This window comes from Ricinus communis, chromosome 3 (assembly GCF_019578655.1).
Source record: "Ricinus communis isolate WT05 ecotype wild-type chromosome 3, ASM1957865v1, whole genome shotgun sequence".
In the NCBI taxonomy this organism is placed as follows: Eukaryota; Viridiplantae; Streptophyta; class Magnoliopsida; order Malpighiales; family Euphorbiaceae; genus Ricinus; species Ricinus communis.
In genome coordinates, this window is record NC_063258.1 from 30271392 (window position 1) to 30294722 (window position 23331).

General features: G+C 30.5%; 3 protein-coding genes and 1 non-coding gene across 8 annotated transcripts; 2 read left to right on the forward strand and 2 right to left on the reverse strand.

Annotated features, from left to right (window-relative positions):
- The first annotated feature begins 270 nt into the window (after positions 1-270).
- Positions 271-5278, forward strand: LOC8275611 (homeobox protein ATH1). 5 transcript variants are annotated; one of them, XM_048372188.1, is made up of 7 exons: positions 271-651; positions 755-904; positions 1654-1735; positions 2437-3777; positions 4089-4444; positions 4548-4608; positions 4782-5278. In XM_048372188.1, the coding sequence occupies exons 4-7, from the start codon at positions 2620-2622 to the stop codon at positions 4941-4943; spliced, it is 1737 nt and encodes a 578-aa protein (XP_048228145.1). In that variant the 5' UTR covers positions 271-651; positions 755-904; positions 1654-1735; positions 2437-2619; the 3' UTR covers positions 4944-5278. The 5 variants fall into 5 exon arrangements, with proteins under 5 accessions (XP_048228145.1, XP_048228146.1, XP_015573163.1 ...); XM_048372189.1 differs by having other exon boundaries at positions 271-904; positions 1654-1820; XM_015717677.2 differs by lacking the exons at positions 271-651; positions 755-904 and adding an exon at positions 949-1564 and having other exon boundaries at positions 1654-1820.
- A 5101-nt stretch (positions 5279-10379) lies between these two features.
- Positions 10380-12369, forward strand: LOC8275612 (thiamine phosphate phosphatase-like protein). The gene is made up of 4 exons (XM_048371653.1): positions 10380-10741; positions 11027-11148; positions 11260-11461; positions 11777-12369. Exons 1-4 carry the CDS (start codon positions 10571-10573, stop codon positions 12155-12157), a joined length of 876 nt encoding a protein of 291 aa, XP_048227610.1. The 5' UTR covers positions 10380-10570; the 3' UTR covers positions 12158-12369.
- A 921-nt stretch (positions 12370-13290) lies between these two features.
- LOC8275613 (protein NDL2) lies at positions 13291-16870 on the reverse strand. Its single transcript, XM_002516414.4, has 11 exons — positions 16583-16870; positions 15910-16009; positions 15525-15622; positions 15292-15380; positions 14925-14985; positions 14732-14818; positions 14578-14655; positions 14434-14490; positions 14235-14290; positions 13889-14024; positions 13291-13794 (listed from the first exon to the last, which is right to left on the reverse strand). Exons 1-11 carry the CDS (start codon positions 16640-16642, stop codon positions 13573-13575), a joined length of 1044 nt encoding a protein of 347 aa, XP_002516460.1. The 5' UTR covers positions 16643-16870; the 3' UTR covers positions 13291-13572.
- Positions 16871-22220: 5350 nt separating this feature from the next.
- LOC8275614 lies at positions 22221-23283 on the reverse strand. Its single transcript, XR_007215280.1, has 2 exons — positions 22934-23283; positions 22221-22638 (listed from the first exon to the last, which is right to left on the reverse strand). It is a non-coding gene; the product is annotated as an uncharacterized LOC8275614 (transcript).
- Between the last annotated feature and the right edge of the window lie 48 nt (positions 23284-23331).

Consider the following 23331-nt stretch of genomic DNA (forward strand, 5'->3'; position numbering starts at 1 on the left):
ATTACGGTCACACAGCACATTCATGAAGCAGCAGAAGAAGAAAGATTGAATCATCACATCAGGATCCTAGGACACCAAACCATAGGGATTTTCAGGAATCTGTAGATAAAAAGAAAAAGAAAAAATCATGATCCAACAACATCATAAAGATCTCCTGATCGTGATAAGAAAATAGAAGTAATAGTGTTACATCATTAGATTTTTTGTGAATCTCTCTCATCTTAATAATCATGGTCTACAGACAATATACTTGCCATATGAACAGGATAGCAGTAGTATAGGGTTGGGTCATGAAAGAAAGAAAACCCAAAAGAAGAAAACAAATAGATAGGCTTTGTAATTGCATCAGTAAATTCGTCAAAGATCTTTACACCAAAGATTTTCTCATCATCTTTGCTTTTGCTTGCATCATCCCATTTCTTTTCTGTAAAAGAAAAGTACACTGCTTAAACAGGAGTCTCTTTTTTATTTTCTTTTCTTTTTTTAAACTTTTTTTTTTTTTTTAAGAAAGAAAGAAGGAAAGTGAATTTCCTATCTTTCTTTTCAGATAATTGATTTGGGTTTTAGTTGTTAGACTCTGAAAAGAAAGTTAAAGCTTTGTTTACTTAATTTACTCATCTTTCTCAATCAAACATCAGTAGCTTCTAAGTTGTAAGTCTTAAAATAGCTAAAAAAGCAAAGGTTTCTTCCTTGTTTTCTTTTTCATTTTAACTTGTGAAAAAATATTGCTGATCAGAAAACCTGCCATGAACAGGAGTTTGAACAGAGAGAATCCAGATATTTTGATTGTGATGATTGCAGTAGTGAAGCAGATAATGAGAGGTGGTAAGGAGGACAAAGAGAGGGAGGGTGATGGGCCCTCTAAAGCCTGCAACAGAAATGAGTGGCACTGCTGCACCAAAGAGTAAAATTTTTTGCTTCCCTCTCTCTCTATCTCTCTTCTTGTTTTTACTCTCTTGTGTGTAGCTCTCTCTCTCTCTCTCTCTCTTCTAAAGTCTTAATGAATGGGTCCATTTCATACCCTCTCTCCCACTTCACTTCAGAAGCTTTTCTTTTCCTTTGGCTCTTTAAGCACTCTCTTTCTTGCTTTTAATGAGTTTTCTGAATTTCGTTTGTCCTTTATTTCCAATACTAATTTGGTATTTTTGGAGCTTTTATTTTGAGGGTGTGAGTGAGAGATCATGGAGTCTGAAAATCTGATGAATCTCAGTTTCTTGGGTTTTGGATTCTTGAAGGAAAAAATACTAACTTTTCTGATCATACAAAGAAGTTAACTCACTTTATTTTTTCGTATACTGGGTTGTTTTGTTTTTCTCTTTTTTTGGTGGTTACAAAAAAGTTGGTTTAGTGCATGAGCTGTTGGCTTTTTCACCTTGTTCTTGTTTCTTTTGTTTAAAGAAGAAACAAAGTTACTACTGTTTGCCTGGCTTTTGATTATACTCTTTCGTGGAGAAAGAGAGACCAATGATTTCAAGATAGATTTGTGTTGAAATAGCTTGTCTTGTGTTTTTTCTGAGTAAGCCTATATATAGTGTCAATCATCATACACTATCACTTTAGTCTTGTAAGTGTGATTATTTCTCATGTCCTCTTTGAGAAATCCCATGAATCTGCATGAAAATTCTTGACTCTCTTTATTTTGCTTTCTACAAGGCTGTCTGGCTGGAAAACTTTGGGTGCTTTGTTTTTTCTCTCTCGGTGGGTGATAGCTCCTCCTCAACAAAATGAATTCGAGGTTGGTCATTTTACATGCTTTCCCTTCTACTTACAGATGAACACTGCTGCATATCTGTTATGTTTCCGCTGGCGCCTGTTTAGAGGTAAATCTTACTGCGAGGCCAGTAGGCTTGTAATCATATGAACGTTAAGAGCTCATTTCCATATGTTTGTCCAAAGCACGAATTTAAGCCTCTTAGCTATGAAATTTAGTTGGTTCATCGCCTGATATTGTGGACTTCTTTTAGGTCTTTTCTTGCTATATCTGGATGCTGTTTTGTTGCTCCGGAAACAGTGTAGTGGGGTTGCATTGTGATATCCATAATCTTTTAGTCCTGTGCGTTTTAAATCCGTAGCTGTTGCAAGCTAGTGAGATTCATAATGATGTTACAGATTTAACTGCTCCATTGGCATCACCCAATCCCTAATATAGGGATAGTGTTATCATACAATATTCGCACAATCATTCTTATAACAGATCCATTACCACTGTAGTTTTGGTCCAAGTTATACTACTACCTCACCTTGTGATAAAGTTCCATGTTATTCTTTCACGCCTATACAGATTAGTCGTTCCTTGTGTTTAGAAATTATTTTTGCGGTCTGGTTCAATATTTTGATTATTATTGTGTGGATTTCTATGCGTCAGCTGTGTCTGTGCACTTCTTTTGAGTGTTTAAATGATATAATTACTTCGTCACTTTCTTGGAAATTTTCCAGATGGATGTTACTTGATGTTTAAATCATACAAGAACAACACAACATCAGGCTCCTTTTAAACTAGTGTGTTTTCTTGTTCCTGAAAAGAGCGAAGCTGAAAAATTGCTCGCTAAATAAAGGAATCATAAGAAGATTGTGAAGCTACTAGTGCCTCTTGCTATGTGATTTCATCGGTTGCGTGATATGATGGAGAATCGCTTGTTTAATGTTCCCTTAGATATGATTGGCAGGAATTCAATGACCGTGGAAGGAATTGGGTCACAGATAACCCCGAACTCACTTGTCCAGTTTGATTCATTTGACCTCAACAACCAGAACCAGACATTGGATGGATATACAGTCCTTTCTGCATTACGAGGAGTACCTATGCATGATCTTCATTCAGATAGTCAAGCTGCAATTGAGGATTCGGAGGCATTTGTTACATCTCTTGGAAGGGATGTTGCGAGAGACACTGAGTTTCAAGAACAATTTGTGGGTGGAACACCCATTTCTGCTCCTGCTCTTGCTACTATTGTAGCCTCAAGAAGTAGTCTTCAAGAAAATCCAACCCACTTAGCAATTTCGGAACCTTCAATATATCCATTGGAGGTTTTACGAACTTATGACTTTTCCAATGATTTAAATTCTTCTTTTGCATCCTCAATGAATTATGGGTGTCATGAAGTATATGGTAACATGAATTCTAAGGATAACAAATTTCCTACTCCGGTAGAGCTTGGTGGAAAAACCCCTATAAGATCAGGGTTTCAACCTTATTCTTCCATGGGAAATTTGGAACCAAACAGCTGGATATCATCAAATAGTGTGAACTTGAGTGCTGATAATGCGTATGGTTCTTGTAACTTTAGCAATGAGCTATCTTTAAGTCTGGCTACATCCCAACATTCTGCTATAAATGGGACTCAAATCCCTGATCAGTGCTCCGAGATAAGTTGTTCTGGCGTAACACACCATTGCTTGAAAGAATCAAGGGTAGGCTCCGAACAAACTTCTTCAAGCAGCAAGGAGCTTTCTCTGAGTTGTGGTTCTTACAGAACTGGTCAATTCTCACAAGTAATATCAGGATCCAGATTTCTTCAAGTAATACAGGAGATACTTGCGCAAATTGCAAGCTATTCACTGGAGAATCTAGACCAGATGATCTATTCAGCTGGTGGGATCAAGACGGGAGCAAATATATCATTCTATTCAAGTTACCCTATGGAGGGAGGGATGCGGCTGATGGGTTCTCTTGAGTCTCCAAATGAGGATAATCGATTTAAAGCTCAAGTCGATCCTGCACTGCAAAAACGGGCACTGGCAGCAAAGAAGACACAATTGCTGACTCTACTTCAAGTGGTATGTTTTACCAGTCATTAGCAGTAAATATCCTGTTGCATTATGTTCTTGCTACTGACGATGTTTGTTATTTTTCTCTGAAATGAAAACATGAGGTGTTCCTGTTTTATTTTAATCAACTTATGCAATATGCATATAGTGCAGTATCATACTAGTTTTGTTGAAACTGAAAATTCAAAAACTTTAAGAGAAAATCTTATGAATCGAGTCATTTTGGTTTCACTATCATTCTCCTTCTAATTTGGCTGTATACAAGGACTAATATATCAGGGGCGTGACCAGGCATTATTTTCATACTATTTTGCACTCAGGTTGATGACCGATATAACCAATGTTTGGATGAGATACATACAGTTGTCTCTGCATTCCATGCTGCAACTGAGTTGGACCCTCAAATACACACTCGATTTGCTCTCCAAACAATCTCCTTCCTGTATAAAAGCCTTAGGGAGAGGATCAGCAACCAAATCCTTGCAATGGGAGCACATTTTGATGGTGGAGGTGCAACAGACACAGAAGGATCCCTCGAAAGTTGCTATTTTCAAAAGCAATGGGCCCTGCAGCAACTGAAGAAAAAAGATCATCAACTGTGGAGACCCCAGAGAGGCTTGCCCGAGCGGTCTGTCTCAGTGCTGCGCACATGGATGTTTCAGAACTTCCTTCACCCGTAAGAATGCATTTCACTTTTGGTAGGACTAAATTTGTGCGTGACCTAAATATTACTGAAATGCATTCCTCTGAGCATTAGTTATAACACAGATGAATCTCAGGTACCCTAAAGATGCGGAGAAGCATTTGCTCGCTGTAAAAAGTGGATTGACAAGGAGCCAGGTAAAATGAAGGCTGCGTAGTTAGCTGCAAGTAAATGCACCCAAAAGTAGCCTGGAAGTTCATATATATATACATGTATATATATTGATTTAACAACATAGTCCTTATTAAAGTTAAGAATTCCTTGTATGATTTCAAGATTTCTTTTCCAATTTGTTGATATATATGATCAGGTTTCAAACTGGTTCATTAATGCTCGCGTTCGGCTATGGAAACCAATGATCGAGGAAATGTATGCCGAGATGAACAAGAGAAAAGCTCGTCAGAACGAGGAGGGAGCCAGCAATCAGAGAAACCACATCAGTATCAGGAATCTGAGATTCAACACGAATTAAAAGTTGAAGAAAGATATGGTAATGGGACAAAGCATTACTTGTTTGTTTAATAGAGGAAATGGAGAGGACAACCAAAAACATATCCATAAAAGGACTCAAAAGTGTATATATAAATGCTCCGTTTTTTCCAAAAAGAAAGAAAAGCTGGGGAGTTGGGGGTTATCAATTATTTTTATTTGTCTTATTAGACAAATCAGAATCCAAGTGATTTTACGTGCAATGAGATTAATTTTTACGCTCTTTGTTATTTTCTCTTATATGATCTTTATTTTTTTACTGTTCAGATGTGAACTCGCAATATTTATAAACCCATTGAAGCCATGTTAAAGAATTAATCAGTTAGCAGTATGACTTTTGAAGTCTCTAATTTATATACTTATGCATTCTTTTGTTGTAATTTGGCTCTTCCTCGTGCCTCTAAATTTTCAATCCATGGAGGTTTCTTGTTAGTCTTGAGTCTGACCACCAAAAAGAAACAGTTTTTTCTTCTTTTCTTTTTAATTTTAGAAAATAGAACAGTGGTGTAGAGAAAGTGCTTGCACGTTGTTAGCTGCATTAATGCCTTAATAGAACAAAAGCAGAGAGGGGCCACTACACCCACCAATCATATGATCGAGAAATGCCAGAAAGTGATCGCTTATTATTGAAATAGTAATGCAATGAAGAAGTATTGTCTTTTAAATCATTATTGAAGGAGTATGTAAATAGTATGTTTGTTTGATTCTTGATTTGTCATGTTAGTTGGCTTATCAACTTCTGGAAACTCCAAAGAAAATCTTGTATATAATTTTTGAACCTGAGGGGCTTTTGTTTGCATAATTATTATACAAGGTGGACATTTGATTTGTAAAACATATGGGTTCTTTTTAACAGCTACTTTGATGCCATAGTGTTGGCCATTCAATTTGGTCAAGGTGTCAGTTAGAAAAATTTGGCAGAAAATTAATGGTGGAGAAAATAAAATAAGGCTGAAGTGAAATGAATAACTAGTCAGGAAATGGGTCAGGCCAATTTCTTATGCCTATAATGGAAATATAATATAAGAAGGTACCTTATATTAAACTTGATGTGAAATGAATCGACTAAAGCGGAAAAGTGATGACAGGCGACACCACCCCTCCTCCTGCTGCTGCTGCAATTGCTCAGAACAATTTGCCAAAATTACTGTCTTTCAGAAGATTTACAAAAACTATCATTTCACATAGCGGATATGTTTGAGGGTTACTTCAGCTGGTAACCTATGTCTTCTTCTTCTCAGTTCAAATAAAAATTCCTTTTTCTTTTTATATTAAGATTTTGATATTTGGGAATTTTTCAAAAATTTATTCATTAAAAGATTATAAAAAAATTAAAGAAAATGACATACAAATTTTCTAAGCACAAGTCACAAAAACATACATTCTTAAAAGTGAAAGATTTCGAATTCGAATTTTCTCTTTTGCACTAAATGAGATTCGGCATAAAAAGAATTTGAATACACAGTCTCATACTTGAATATATTTACAAGACTTCTTTTGGGTTTAGCAATTGAAATTTGAGGAAAAAGAAATTGTAATCTAAAGAAGACCCATTTTTCATTGTTAACTAAAATTCTTTTGTAACTCATAAAACAAAAATCAAAATCATTATTAATATCATCAATACCATTAATATTTTGGAATCTATGACTAATGAAAAGAGTTAATTGATATATAAAAGATTTCATACAACTTTAAATATTGACTTATGGATCACAAATAATATAGTAGAACATAATTGTTTAAATTTAAAATATCATAATATTTTTATTTATATTATGCACACCTTCTTCCAATAGATGCAAAACATATAAAGTCACAATATAATAGAATATATAATTTATTAATATTTAATATTTTTTTATTCATTGAAATGTAAATATGTCATGGACTACACAACAAGGTAGTCATCTCCTTGCATTGTCTATAAAGATAAAAACTTCCTGAGTACGAAGGGAAATACTCAAACTCGAGACTTTACACTCTAAAAAGTGAATGCTCTTACCACTTTAATTAGTCATCAAGTATGCTATCTATTATATAATCATGTACTATAATTTGATCATATATTTACGATAATAAGTGGATAATTTTCTCGATAATTTTGAAAAATTGAAAGTAGAGAAGTATAGACACTAAAGTATTTTTAAGATTACGATTACTTTAACCTTTTATCTTAATTATATAATGCATTTAACATACCAAGAAAATCATTAATTTTTTGAAAAAAAAATTATGATGGACAATCACTAGACCTATATAATAATGATAGAATTGCTTTATCACATTAAATCTATACATATATTGATTTATGAGATTCAAAAAAATTTTAACACGTGTGCTTAATTTTTGACACGTACGATTTTTATTTTAACATATGTATTATTTTTTATACATAAGATTTAAACTTATGTGTAATTTTATAGTTTTTTCTGTTAATTTATTGATTAATAAGTTGCATTCCTAATTAAACACTCGTTCTAATTCTAAAAAATAACATATTATTAATAAATTAGTTTTCTAATTAGATAATGATTATTTTAAAAAATAGAATATTAATATTATATTAACTAACAAATTAATTTTCTAGCTAGATAATGATTATAATTATAAAAAAATAATATTGATAGTATTAATTTAAAGATAATATTAATAAATAAAGATTTTATTAATACAACAATATAAATAAAATTTTAAAAAATTAAAGACGTTTAAAAATAGTTAATTTGCTACTATTTTTAAAATTATTATAAATCAATTTTAAATATTGAACAATTGATTAGATTGTATCTATTAATTTGATTTTATAATTAAAATAATAATAATAATTATCGTGCAATGCATAGTAGATGACTAGTTTAAATTAAATATTAGTAGATAAGAATAACCAATCTAATTTATATATATATATATTAATTTCTGAAACCTAAAATTTTTTTGACATGTGTATTTAATTTTTGACACGTAAGATTTTTATTTTGACATGTGCACTATTTTTGACACAGAATTCAAACTTAATTTTAAAATTTTTTTCTATTAATTTATTGATTAATAAGTTACATTCATAATCAAACACTTATTCTAATCCTAAAACATAACATAATTAATAAATAGTTTTTCAATCAGACAATGATATTAATTCTATCCTAAAAAAGCACATTAATTATATTTTAATATTATATTAACTAATAAATTAAATTTTTTAATTAGATAATAATTCTCATTTTAGAAAATAATATCTTAAATAATATTTTTAATAATAAATTAATTTTCTAATTATATAATAAATTTTTAATCCTAAAAATAGTAATATCCATTATATTATTAAGTTATATAATACTAAAATTAATTAATAAATATTTTAAAATAATTTTTATATTATTACACTAATAGAATTTTAAAATTCTTAAAAATAAAAATATATAAAAATAGTTATCTTGCTATTTTTTAAAAATATTATAAATTAATATTAAGTATTAAATTTTTTATTAAACTATATCTATCAATTTAATTTTATAATTAAAATAATAATAATAGTCGTGCAACGCATTGATCAATAACTAGTTACTTATAGATTTAAAATCGAGTTAGATTAACTTAAAATATCTTTTTTGAAACCAGATTAACTTAAATATTAGTAGAATTAGAATAAATAAATTACTGATTAATCACATTATATTTAAGTAATTAATTTTTAAAAATATTAAAAATACTCACTCCTTGCTTTTATATATATATTTCGTCAAAGAATAAACTGTGGGCGAATAATCTTTTTCATTTAAAATTATGATTTTCTATTTATTAAAATTTTATAGATCCAAGCTATATACTTACTGAAATTTATGGTGCACGAAAAGGATCAAAATTAATAAATGATAAATAAAAAATCTGATTTCATACCCGTATAGGATTCCACCTCCTTATTTTCTCCTTTTTTTAAATAGACTATTTTTTAATTACTTAATAAAAAAATAACAATTGATTTAATGTCATACGATACCAGTGTCACAATTATTTATACCTACAATGAAAGGTAAAACAAGTAACAAATTTTTTTAGCATTAATATTATTTAAAGGTTACTAGAATTAAAATTAGACCAATTACAAAATGCTTTTTATTCAGAAAAATATGCAAACCACTTTTCTCTTTTAATTATTTTTATTTTAAATTTTTGCTGTATTAAAATAATATATATAAAAATGACAAATATTTTGAATTTTAGAGGAAACAAAAAGAAATTAGATAATTAAAATATATATCCTGATATTTAATTTATTAAATATAAAAAGCTAAAAGTCTATTATTTAATTATTATTTTTTTCAATATGTCGTATTTAAATTAAAAAGTCATTTTATATTAAGATATTTATAGTGAATTGTTAATATTTAATGAAATCAAATTCAACAATATTTATATGTAAATTAGAGGTAAATGATGCCAAATAAAATTCTTACTATTTAACTATAAAAATTAATAAGATAAAAATAAATAATTTTTTAATTATATGGATTAAGTTTGTCCGTGCCAGATTTTTGTTGATTTCAATTAACTTCTTTATTCAATTATTAAAAATAAATTTCATAACCTACTGTAATCATTTCATAATAGAATTTCATCTGGCATTTTTGAAGTGGTATCGTCTTGTTTTTAATAAATATTTTTTATTAAAATTTAATATTTATTTTATTTAATCTTTCTTATATATGTAATAATATAAATACCATAATAGATATAATATACAATTAAATTAATTTTAAAATTTCAATTTATATGAATTGATAATTTAATTTAGAATTATTTGATAAATATATGTAAATTGATTGCTACATTAATATTTTATTTTTATAGGACTTATCAACTTCAGTTGCAAGAATAATATTTATAAAATTGAACAAGTGCATATATTCTATTTTTAAGCAAATATTTGATTATATTAATGAAAATAAAAGAATTATAAATAAAATAAATTAAAATATATTATAATTTTTTATTTTAGTTTAATAAACATGATTAATTTAATAAATAAAAATGAATTAGTTTTGAGAAAATTACTATTTATCAATTATTATTATTTTGAGTTAAATTTAAATTTTTTAATTAGTTGTTCAAAATTTTAAATTATTTAAATAAATAAAATTGAATAGTTAAAATTTAAAATAAGTAATCCAATTATTCAAATTTAATATGAAACCGGTGTCAGGTACTCTAAAAAATAGATAGTCAATTATAAAAGTATTCTTTTAGTGAAAAATATTCTTAAAACTACAGCTAACTGTGATGGAGTTCAAATCAATCACGGCAATATCAATCTTGAGTCCGGAAAAGAGATTCAACTAAAGTGAGGTTTTAAATTCTTTTGAAAAAATACTCTCAAAGGAGCCTTCTCCTAAAATTGGAATTCAAGTCCCTGAGTGGCTTGATGAAAATTGACTAACCACTAGGCTACCGTTAATTGTGGTTTTTAAATAGGGTATGACACAATTATGTCCACTACATGTACATGCACCATGTTTCTAGTGGTTTCTAAGCTGTAATCAATTTGATTAATACCCAATATAAGTATCCCTCTTTAATTCCTTGACACAGGCACACTCACTCTCCATTTGTATGCATGCAAAAATCAGCAGGTGTGGTGGTGCAATGGCAAGAGTAGTGGTGGTTTTCGACTTTGACAAGACACTTATTGATTGTGATAGCGATAATTGGGTTGTTGAACAGCTTGGCGTTGATGACACCTTTCTTCACCTCCTCCCTACGTTGCCCTGGAACTCTCTCATGGTTAATTCTTATTTCCACCCCTGTTATATTACATGCCTCTTCTTTCTCTATGACTCATATATATATATATGTGTGTGTGTGTGTGTGTGTGTGTATATCCTGTGTTACATGAATCTTCTATTTATCAACTGGATTATTGACCTCATTTGCTTATCAGCAGTTGGTATTTGATAAATAGCATACAAGTTCAGTAGAAATATATTTTGAGTATTTATTTATTTATTTTTATAACAAAATTGCTAGTTGTTATTTCTTAAATTGGGTTATTGTCATTAAATTTTTCAGGACCAAATGATGATCGAGATTCACTCCCGCAAAAAGACAATTCAGGATATTGCTGAGTGCTTGAGGCAGGTTCCACTGCATCCCAGGATTATCTCAGCAATTCAATCGGCTCATGCTTCTGGGTACTTCCTTTTTTATCAATATTTCATACTTGTGCGTGCGTGCTTGCTGTGTGCATATATATATATATATATATATATAATACGCGCATGTAATAACTTCACAAATTTCAGGTTTGATTTGAGGATAGTAAGTGATGCAAACACCTTCTTTATTGAGACAATCTTGAAACATTATGGGTTGATGGACTGCTTCTCTGAGATTTATACAAACCCAACTTATGTTGATACAGAAGAAAGGCTTAGAATCTCACAGTACCATGATCCCAGAACATCTTCGCATGGCTGCACCATCTGCCCTCCTAATATGTGCAAGGCAAGTCTATTGTCTTCCCTTCATTAACACTTCCCCCTGACATTCATTTGAGACCCGTTGCCTTATCGAAAGACTAGCTAGTAGAATAAAATTACAACTGTTCAAATTGATCGTTCAATTTATGAAAGAAGTTCAACTCTTGTCAAATATTTTTCAAATTTTTTAAGTGGAATAGAGTGGCCAAGGGCTGAGCCTTAGGATAATACACCTTCAGGCAATTTATCAGTTGGTCTTCAGAGATAACAAAAATGATTATGGGATTTTAAATATAGTTGGACACTACTAAGTTCGTAGTGTTGCCTTGTCAATGAACAGGGTATAGTGATGGATAGGATCAGAGCTTCTGTTTCTGCTGAAGGAGGAAAAAAACGTTTCATTTATGTTGGTGATGGAAGTCCTGATTTCTGCGCGACATTAAAGCTTAAAGAAGAAGAGTTTGTAATGCCAAGGAAAGATTTTCCGCTATGGGAATTCATTTGTAGCAATAAAAACCTTATAAAGGCAAAAATTCTAGAATGGAGTGATGGAGAGGAGCTAGGCACAAGACTGCTGAGTTTAATCAATACCATCTTAATTGAAGAGAAGTGCAGTGTAAGAACTGATCTAGTTGTCGTTCCAGTTGACTGTAAGTTTCAGACAGGTTCAATCTCTTCGCATGATTCATATACCAGAGACGTCCTACAAGTTCCCCGCTAGAATTGGGGAGAACTTTTCCATCTTGGTTGGCTAGTTGTAGTAGTAAGAGCACTGCTACTATAGGAACTTTGTTGGCAATAAATTATAGTAGAGATTAAATTTGCTCTTAAGATCTCTTATTCATGGTGGGATTATATGTAAATTCACTGTCACTATCACTGTCATTTAATTGCAATGATTTTCCTGAGAAAGTAACTCCGCTGATTCACACACTCTGCAAGGAAATTATCGTGCTTTTCAATGGAAAGTGATATGATTAGACAGAATGCATGGACTACTACCAAGTTGCTGGCATAATCCTTATGTCACAATTCGTTGGAATGGAATTGTTGCCCCATGTCAGCCCATCCCATTTATTGTCTATATACAACTTCTCTGGCGTAACTAACCAAGTAGAATATATAAATTGCATTTTATGCAAGGTTCCTGACGCTCTACAGCCTGAAACAGATTTTGGACAATTCCTACACCATCTATAACTTTTATATTATGAATTAGACACTTGATTATAATAGTTCCAACCTAAACAAATATTGTTTAGACTTTACTTTGTATTGTATGGACTGAATCCTGATTCACTCTTCCACAATGCAGCAGATATTCAGTCGCTATACTATTAGCCAATGCTGCAACTGACAGTACTATTATATTATTAAACTAGTGGGCACAAGAACAGAGTTATTTGGTCCACTTTACCTGCTAATTATTCTTTAAGCAGGCCTTGAAGAATCGGATTTAGTGGCAGTGGAAAGTCTAGCTGGCACCTTCTCAAAATTCATCCCATAATTTCAGTACCTGAATAGCTGAATTTTTGCAAAGTTGGGCATGTTCTATTCGGTTTCTCATCTCCTCCTGATACATCCCAAAGCACAGAGTTCCCTTGAGGATGACAAATCATTTAAATTTAAATATACCAAGTCTCAAAGACAAGGCTTCCATAAGAAGCAGTATAAAGAAAAGAGAGAAAGGGACGTTGCACTCCCCACCATCAAGACTTCTTATAAGAAGTCACCTGTTTTAACTTAAATTAAGGATTTCCTACCTTGTGAACAAAGAATTTTTCAATTAAATTGATTGACGTGGAAGCCAACCATAATTCTTTGTTTTGCCATTTCCGAAAAGGAGAGAAATCATAAGTTCAACGTACACTCTTGCTATTATTATCATTTGCTTATGATTATTACAAGGCTTTACAAAAGTATCTGAATCCTCCTCGACATCAACTAACACTTGTGATTACAAATGAAAGAATGGCGACCTCTGCTGTCTTTCTACTATTCTCCCCTGTACTTTTCATCTTTCTACTCTATCTACAATCTTCTAGCAATCCCCTCACGTTTTATATTCCCAATCCATCAAAGAAAATACAATAAATAGATTACAAAAAGCGTTCTTTCCAGACATGCAAATCCTTTTCACACTTCCACTGGTATTCGGGTTCTTATTGGTTTTAACTTCAACCCCATACTTTCCGGTGATAAGAGTTCAGGAGAAATGCACAGCGGACTCAAGGGGCTTCTCGGACTGACACTCAACTTAGGTGGTCTGTACATCCCGTATCCCATGAGAAAATACTCCATTGGTATTAACATGGCATGAGGCTGCTCTTCTGTCACCATGGATCCACATGCTTGAACCTGTAAATCCCAACACTCTCCATGTAAATAAAACTCCTCCAATAAATTCCTGCAAAACTTTCAAACTCTACCGCATACAAACTTTATTGCATACCTCAACTAAGGCACTGTATCTTCTATCTAGTTTTGATGTCATGTGAAGAGCCTCAGAGTGAAATGGGGAGTTCTCCCCAACAAATATAAGGGAACGGCAATGCAGCTTTCTCAGCCCTTCACTAATGTCTGGTCTCCTGCAAGAGAATAATATAAAATGTCATGTCAAAAAGCTAAAGCAATGAGCCTCACTTTTTATTTCTGAAACACCTCTTTTAGGATGCAGTGACAATAAGTGACCCCTTGTCAAGGAAAAGAAGCCTCAGAAAGCAAACCAGAGATTTTATTATTTACATGAGTTAAGTGTGCACCAATAAGAAGTAAAATATCTAACAAACAGTAATTACCCGTTCAATGCTTCAAGAAACCGCCAAACATTTAGACTCTGCCTTTCATCCAGTAACTAACAAAAAAGAAGCCACACATCATCAAGTTGGGATCAATAATATACTACTGATCATAAGTTGACTTTTTTGTGTATATAAGCATCTATCAAAAATAGGAGGGAGAAAATATATGAATGAATAAATGTGGCAGAAGACTAACTCTTCTGCAGGCCTGGACTATATCTGATTCTGGTACTTGAGCACTACCACGAGCTTCCTGGTATCACCAATTAGAATCGATCATTCAACAAATCCAAATATGTATTGACATAACCTTCTGGGTAGACTAGAAGTACAAGAATACCTTGCTGAAATACCGCTTCAGCAAAAACTCTTTCACCACTCCACAAATGCCATAGTAGTACAATAAATTAGAGATCACCTGCAAATAATTTATTGTCGTGTTAGAAAAAGATTTCATGACTACCAACTAATCACAAAAGGTCCAGAAAAGACACCTTATTACACAACCATTCTGTCCATGAGGGTTCTTGGCACAAGGGAGAAATAAGTATTAGACCAAGAACACGCTGCCTATATTTCATCTGTTGCAAAGAAAGACAAAAACCAAGACCAGTGAATCCCTAGAGTCAAAATCAAATTAGAATTGTTAGCAAACAGATTGTGCGCATTAAAGAGATTATGTCATACAGCAAATAGTGTAAGAATGTAAGCTCCAGCTGTGACTCCCATACACATTACCGCACCAAGTCTGAAAAAGAAGGAATGAAAAGAAGAAAACGAAATCAGTTTATTTCCTACCCAAATAAGAAAAATAGAGGTGATAATTGATGATACAAAAAAAGATGAGAAAGAGACAATAAGGCCACTAAAACGAATAATGGGTGTTTCCGCACATTTAATTTTTAGATAACTACCTAGTTGCATCACTGGCCAATGGGAATGAAAATAATCAGTGTACAACATGTCTGAAGCAGAAGATAGATGCTGTATAGCAAATCCCTAATCAGCGAACATTTAAAATAGAAACTTTAAGTTTATGCAATAACATTATTACCCAAAATAATTGAGAATGTCAGCAATTTGGTCAGCCAAATCATCAACAGAAAGCACATTGTCATCAGGGCTAACTGTGGCAGCTCCTAACTGCAATAGTTCTTGAAGAAAGTACCAGATAAGAAACAAAGAAAAACTGGAGCATTTAACAGCAATGATAATTAGTGCAGCACAGACATTTTGACAAAAGAAATGCATAACCAAATTGTTCAGTAAAGCAATCAAGCTACAAACCTCATGCCCAGGAGGACTGATGTGGTATATGCAAAAATTGTAGAGTAACAAAGAACATGCTTCTGGACAAAAGAACAATCCTTGAAAACAGGACATATCTGTTGAAAAACATAGAAAGACAAAAAGTTCAGTTGGACCATAGTAGGTAGAGTCTCCAGAAAAAGCGGTCATGGTCAGTCTTGTCCTGCCCCCAGAATGAGCAACGAATCAAACAAGCAAGCACACAAGTTTCATACATCTGAATTCTTTGAGTTTTATCATACAACCAGAATTTACAGCCATCTAGAAGCAGATATTATGATGAAAATATGAACATAAATCTCAATACATTCCCACATTGTCAGAAGGACCATTTCATCAATTTTTTTGTTTTTGACATACTTACGATTTAAAGCTAAATCAGGATACGTAATGAGAGCCGGCTTGTCCTGGTCTCCATATACAGAAACAGATACGCAACCATGGCAAGTCTTGACAAGAAACTCCTGCAGGCAGTTTTTTCATAAGGAATTACTAAAAAGAAAAAAAAAAAAAACGAAGGCATAAGCTTATAGGTCTTACCTGCATATCTATACGCGTTAAAAAAGATATTTCAATCCCAATTATCCAGTCCCAGTTAGAATTATCAGAAAGCAAGTTTTGATTAATTTTAATAGCCATTTACTTGTTTTTAGAAAAGGCCAATCCAAGCTAAGTATATTCTGTATTATAAACTGAATCGTATGCATGTGAATTTATTCTTTCCTCAGAAACCTAACTAAGCTTTTGCTCATTTAGCCACATAAACCTTTGCCAATAAGGAAATGCACATATTCTCTTTTACTCCAATTAACATAAATTTGGCATGTAACAAACTTAGCATTTGATGACATTTAATGAAAGACAAACCACAACTTAATCTCAAACAAAAACAAATCCATAAATACAACTTAAACATATTTTTATAAAACCTTCTTATCTCTTTCCTTTTCTTTCCTTTTCCCGCATTTTCTTAGACACCAAACAGCCTTTCTTTGAAAATAATAATAATGTGGAATCCAGGAGGTTGTTAATGTTACCTTTCCAGCAAGAGAGAGAGTCTCCATGTCAATGGAGACAGAGTCGCTTGAATCTGCCATTTTCTCTCTGTTTTCTTTTCTCTCCTTTTTTTTTTTTTTGTCTCTCTAATTATCAATTGGAGAGGGTGCGCTTCTGTTGGCTTCTTCCATGGCTTATATATCAAAATCTCTCGCTTTCTGGGAAAGATTTTCTCTCTCTCTCTCTCTAAAAAATAAAAATAAATTAATAATCTCTTATTTATCTTTTAAAGAGAAAAAGAAATTAAAATTAAGCGAGTCACCGACGCTCGAATATGCTAATAGATAGAAAGAGAGAGAAGAGAGAGGAAGCAACTCACGAGAGGTCCGTACTCGATAGGGGCAACCTGAGACTCTAGTTAATTTCTAACCAGAGTTAAATAGAGCCGACAGTTTCTGGATTTACTTTTTTGCCCCCCGTCCCCCCTTCCTTTTATGGGATATCCGTATTCATTTCATACGAACTATTGAAAAACAATATCTCTCTCATTTTCTTTATATTTTTTATTAAAAAAAAAAAAGATTTTATTGTGTTTGGTTGGGCCATTTGCTGCAGCATTGTTGACTTTGACTAACCAAAGTATTTTATATTTAGGTTTGGCAATTTTTTGCTGATCATTACAATTTTAAAAGCAATAATAGTTTCTTTCTTTTCCATTACATGACATAATCTACAATAATAAGAAAAATAATAATTAGGACTTTTTTCTTTTTTCAATGATTTTATAATGGACTTTCATGTTTTAAGTTAATATGAATTGCGTCTATAATAATTAGAAGAAAATAACATATTTCAAAAGTTTTATTTTCATGAGAAAATTTAACTATTTAGTTTTGTTCGTCTTAAACTCTGACTTTTTAATATTTTGCATGACCAGTAGATTTACTTAGGACATGTTTGGTTCAGCTGATCAATGCAGCCGGTAGCTAATAATTAATAAATTAAACCGTTTGGTAGAATTTTATTAGTGATTGCTGTTAGTATGTTAAATGACAATTGAATGTATTGATTTATCATTAAATATATTATATTTAATAATATAAATTAATAAATAAATTTTAATAATAAAAAATTTTATACTTAATGTTCTTCAACTCAATTATATTTATTATTAAAAATATTTATAAATGTTATTTTAAAAGTAGGAAATTAAATTTAAATTCTACTGACAAAAAATTCTAATTTTAAATGCTATAATTTTAAATATTATAATTATTTAACAATTAACAATAATTTTAAAATAATAATTATTTATTTTAAAATATAAGATTTTAATTATACGAGATCAATTTAAAGTAAATTATTGTTAATAAGTTTAAATAAAGATAATAGTGTCCTAACAAATAAAAAATCAAATCGGTTATTAGTTGATAAAAAAAAGCACTGAAATATAGTTGATAAAATGAGCAGTTGATTGAGACTAAATTAACTATTAGATGATGTGTTTTAGATTTTTACCAAACATTTTAATATAATATAGTTGTTATGCGAAAGCTATCAACACATCCCTTAATTATAAAAAAGAGGTGGATTAGCTTCGGTTAAAAGAAAGAAAAAGGTACATTTTGGAATTATATTGTTAATTTGTTACCATATCCCAGCCAGGGATTTGGATTTTCATTGCTCTACCATCTTTCTCCATATACAGCTAAGGCTATTTCTTGTTTTTTAACTAAATTTTGGAGCATGAAAATTCTTTATTTGCTCCGGTGGCAAATTTCTAGCGGCTTTTTCTTTTCTTTTCTTCTCATTCTTTTAATTCATAAAAGTTTTATTTATTTCTGCTGTGGATATCAATTTTTTGTTATATTATATTAATTAATTTTAATAAATAGATATTAAAATATATTTTTTGAAAATTTTATAGTTATTTGTTAGAATATTTTAAAATTTTCTTTCATGAGACTTTAGATTTTCTATTATATATAGGCATTTATTTGCTTTCTATGCGTACTGAAAGAAAAAAAAAAGAAATTTAATATGAGATTCGAATAATTAAACTCGTTAAAGAGATATTTATAAAAATAATATGTAGTTTATTTTCTCACATAAATAAAAATTAAAAGTAAATTTATTTATATGTATTTATTGATATTTAATATTTATTTTTATTTTTATATTTTATTAATCTTCATTAATACAATATCTATATTTCTTTTCAAAAATAAAATTTAACAAAAAGATTTTATATCCTTTATGGTAATAAGATAAAGATAAACGTAAAATTGAATTGTTTTATCCTCATGTTACAATTTATTTTTATCTTAATTATTATTAATACTTTTACATATATAAAACTTAACAATATAAATTAATAAAATATATGAATTGTAAGATTTAACTATTAATAAAATGATAAAAACTCAAGACCCGTATTGCCCTCCCCTATTGCCATTATACTAAGATTTTTTTGAGATGCAAAGTCGTTCTTCAACCACAGGATTTCTTAGTTGAGACATCATACGGGTTTGGATTCAAATAGGGTCCATTAACTGCATGAAATAATAATAATAATAATAAATAATAAATGTCATTTTCTGTTTGAGTTGGTATGTGTCATTACCATTCACCAGACAGTAACCCACAAGTCCCTCTTCTGATGCAGCTTTCGACTTTCAATTAGTCATTGTAAAAACGTTTCCTGAAAGTATTTGTTAAATAATTAAAAAAAAAAAAAACTATTTTTTGTTTCCAAAAACAAAGAATTGAAATTGCCAACTCAACTCACACCAAAATCACAACTCCTTAAACACACAGAGTTCCTAATTTTATTCAGATATAATGTCGCCATTGGCCTTCAGTTTCAAATCTCAATTACTTTTGTTCCTCATTTTCTTTTTCTTTTTTTAAATTCAATTACTTGATTTCAACTCTATATTGCTTATTCTTCTTCCTCCTCTTCTCTTACCCATCATTTTTCTTTTTATGATAAATTATTTGTCAACTTTAAATTTCTACAGAAATTCAATTCGACTATTTATTGGGTTTAATTATGCTACAAATGGATTTTAGATATTATATTTAGGAAACTCATGTAAATATGAAATTTGAGGTAATGAAAAATGATTGTAATTTACTCATAAGACATTATTTTAACAAAAAAGAAAAAGAAACTGATAATGACATACTGATTTGGCACTCTTTTATTTCCTAGAATTTGGAATGTGTTGACTATAAATTAGGAATATTGAAATACACTCTAAAACTTCCACACATAATAATTCTCTCAACAACAAAACAAAAACACACATAATCTTTTTTTTTTTTAATTGCTTCACATTCTTTTTCTTCTTATTATGTTCTTCTATGTAATTGAATAAAAAGTATACAAAACATTAAATAGTTATATATTTATTCAATTTTTCACATCCATTGGCTTAGTTTTTAAATTGGATCCTATATGATTATTTAATATTTTTTTATTATTTATTTTCATTTATGCTCAAACATGTCATCATTTTAACCATAACCACGAGACAGTCCATGTCTTTGTTTAAAAAAAATTAATCATCATTCTCCTCTCTAATAATCTAAAAGTGCGTATTCAAAAAGCTATTATATAAATAAAAATTATTATTATTATTTTAAGAGTTTTATATATATATAGAAAAGGAAATCTGAAGACTAGAAATATGATTTAAGATAAGGTATTGTAGAAGAAATTACTGAATTTATATTGTCCTCTAATTTTAAAAAATAAGGGACTATGAAACAAAAAAAAGAAAAATGTGATTGTAATAGTCAATTTATAGAAAGTGACTATTGGCACCGACATCCAGAGTACGAGTACAGTATTGTATCTAAGCTCCTTAGATAAGGCAGTAAATATTTTCATTTTTTCAAAATATAAAAAGTATTTTATTATATTTTTAAACATTAGAATTAGAATGACCTAATTTGATTCTTAAATAAAAAAATAAAAAAAATAATTCAGATAATAATTAAAAGCAAAACTGATAAAAATTTACTTTTAATTTGTTATGCTTGTTTAGCAGTTAAGTATGTTTAATCCAGTAGTAAAATGCAACTGCTCATTAAGTAATGGTTTTGGAAGTATTAATATTGATTCTTGAGAATCAATTTGTCATTAATATTATATTATGGTTTGTCTAGTCATTTTTCCAAATTTAATACGTGCAAAATACAAAACGACAAGTGTCGGTGTACGTATGGATTTTCATTCCGCAGCAAACACGATTAGTTGTATTTGCATGGATTAGATAATACTCCAGTAAAAAACAAAGTAGAAACTTCGAGGGAAAAAAGAAAAAGTTCCTAAAGGCCGAGCCTACGTGTGTGCCTATGTGGCATGTCCAGCTAAGCAAAAAAGAAAAGGGGGTATTTAAAGTTGGTGAGTTTTCATGGCTTTAACCCTTTCTTTTAGGGTTCTCATGTCGTGTCCCTCGCTTCAAAGTTGTTGCCATCCCATCCCAATTGGCTTGTTCCACGTGGCACTTTGTCCTCTCTCAAACTGAGTTGTATATCTCTATATTTTTAATTCAAACTCTTTTTTATCTATTCCTCCTTTTTCTCTTTGTCAAGCAAAGTTTTGATTATTGAAGTTGCTTTAGCCAAAGGGACCGAAAACCATAATGTCTAGTTTTATTAATTGTGGATGTAGATTAATGCTAGTTAAAAGACAAATATTACATATATACCAAGTATGTGGAATTAATTAAATCCAAATTCTAAAAAACTAATTCTATTAAGATTAAGGACCTTATAGATAACTTTACTTCTAATAGGATTAGAAAATTTTTAAGTCATCAAGTGCCTTCATTCTCTTACAATCAATATAATCCTTATAAATTTTATATTTTTTCCGATTTAGTCATCGGAGTAAGTGGATAAAAAATTCCCTATTCATAGCTTTCTTACCATTACTTGGATCAGACTTCAAGATTGTTATTAGTAGTTAAAGCTCTTTGATCAAATTATTAATTACCAAAACAACAGGCTGAATATTGTTTAAGAAATTAAAATAAAAAATATGCCACCACTATTTCATAATTAAAAGAATTATATACAATAAGACTATGGTTCATAATTTATAATCAATTGAATTTAGAATTTCATTATTTTTAATGAGATCTAAACATAAACATAAACATAATATTTTGATAATATATAAATATGTAATTATGCATACGTAATATGATAACAAATTATGTTTATATGAAAGAAGGCACCATAGACAATTTTTTTTTTTGTTATATTATATGATTATTCCTTAAAATTAGTAAATAAAAATATTAATGAGATTGTTAATTGTGATGGTAAAGAAATTGAGAAAATGTGGGTGGACCCGTGGGAGCTATAATATAGTATGATACCCATGTAGAACACGTGATGAAGTTAGTGTGTTCACAAATGGGGACGAGCATTCACACCTCATCTTACTATATGTAATATCATCTTCTTATTTAAATCGATTTTCTTTTATTTCAAACCATTTCAAATTCGTTATTGGTTAGATTTGAATGGATTAAGAAAAAAGAAAAAGAAAATTGGAGAATTTTTTTTTAAATAAATAAAACAGTTGATATTTAACATATCAACTTCAATGTTTCATTCTCTCTAAAAGCAACCTGTAACTTGTGTCACAGCCATCAATAATTCTTGCAGCATGAAAATCTAGGCCAAAGATCTTTATTAACAGAGCTTACTCATCCCAATTATTTATTGTTTAGTTCATAAAACTAATTGAAATCAGATCAGAGCAATAGCCAAGTACATTAAAATAAACATGTGCAATTGCTAGGGACTGAATTCAATCAACATGACATTGCAATGCAAGTAGTTAATTTAGCACCCAAGAAGTGGATAAAGGGGAAAAGAAAATGAAAACCTTTCAAGACGAGTGTAAAACAATTGCTTTGACAAAAGATTGCACTTTTCAACAGTGGGTGGTTCTTGGATATACTGCTTGTTCTGTTCTAGTAGCTGCTTGAAGTAAGCACAACCATGCTTCGCCACGAACTGCGAGGCTTGTGTTGCCTTTGATTGCAACTGAGCTAGCTTTGACGCCATTACTTCACTAAAATAATCACAAACTAAGCATCACCCCCCAAATGATAATAACAGTGTAGATCATAATCAAATTCAGATCCGACATCTAAACAAAAGGGCCAGAAGGTGTCATCTTGAAATTTAAATTTTAGAACCAATCAGAGGAATAGAAAAAGTTAAAAGAAAAAACAAATTAATCCGTGTATAAGTGAGGTTAAACTGTAGAATAGAGAGGGAAGAATCAGAAAACGGGAATGAAGTGGAAGGTAAGAGATTAAGAAGAGGAAATCAAGAATCATAAGAGAAGCGAAGTAAAACTCTACCTGAATCGCTGTTCGTGATTACTGAAATGAAAGAAAAGGGCTGAGGGTAGCAGATAGGGTTTCTAGATTAGGAGTGTTGTGCAAGGCTTTTGGCACAGTAGTTTTCTCATGTCCAACGAAACTCTTGCCATTTCTTTCTTTGTTTCTGTTTTCTATTAACTAGTTTATCGAGGCAATTTACCTTTGCTCTAGAATTCCTTTGCCTCCAAACTGAGAAGGTAAAAACTTCGCAAACATTTGTTTGGTTGAATTAAAATATTTACAAATTTAAGTTTATGTATTTAGCTACGGTAAAAGTTGATCAAAAAACCTACTTTATACAAATTTATATTAGTGAGCTAATAAAACTAAGATATTATTTTGTTTAATATTTTTCTCTGTAGTTGCTTTTTATTTCT

Bases quoted from the DNA above. Each gene is read 5' to 3' on its own strand.
- LOC8275611 (XM_048372189.1), top strand. From the start codon at position 2,620: ATGATGGAGAATCGCTTGTTTAATGTTCCCTTAGATATGATTGGCAGG. The intron at 4,445-4,547 runs GTAAGAATGCAT...GATGAATCTCAG, and splicing joins TTTCAGAACTTCCTTCACCC to GTACCCTAAAGATGCGGAGA. The intron at 4,609-4,781 runs GTAAAATGAAGG...ATATATGATCAG, and splicing joins GTGGATTGACAAGGAGCCAG to GTTTCAAACTGGTTCATTAA.
- LOC8275613 (XM_002516414.4), bottom strand. From the start codon at position 16,642: ATGGCAGATTCAAGCGACTCTGTCTCCATTGACATGGAGACTCTCTCT. The intron at 16,010-16,582 runs GTAACATTAACA...AACTGCCTGCAG, and splicing joins CTCTCTCTCTTGCTGGAAAG to GAGTTTCTTGTCAAGACTTG. The intron at 15,623-15,909 runs GTAAGTATGTCA...GTTTTTCAACAG, and splicing joins TCCTGATTTAGCTTTAAATC to ATATGTCCTGTTTTCAAGGA.
- LOC8275612 (XM_048371653.1), top strand. From the start codon at position 10,571: ATGCATGCAAAAATCAGCAGGTGTGGTGGTGCAATGGCAAGAGTAGTG. The intron at 10,742-11,026 runs GTTAATTCTTAT...TAAATTTTTCAG, and splicing joins TGCCCTGGAACTCTCTCATG to GACCAAATGATGATCGAGAT. The intron at 11,149-11,259 runs GTACTTCCTTTT...CACAAATTTCAG, and splicing joins CAATCGGCTCATGCTTCTGG to GTTTGATTTGAGGATAGTAA.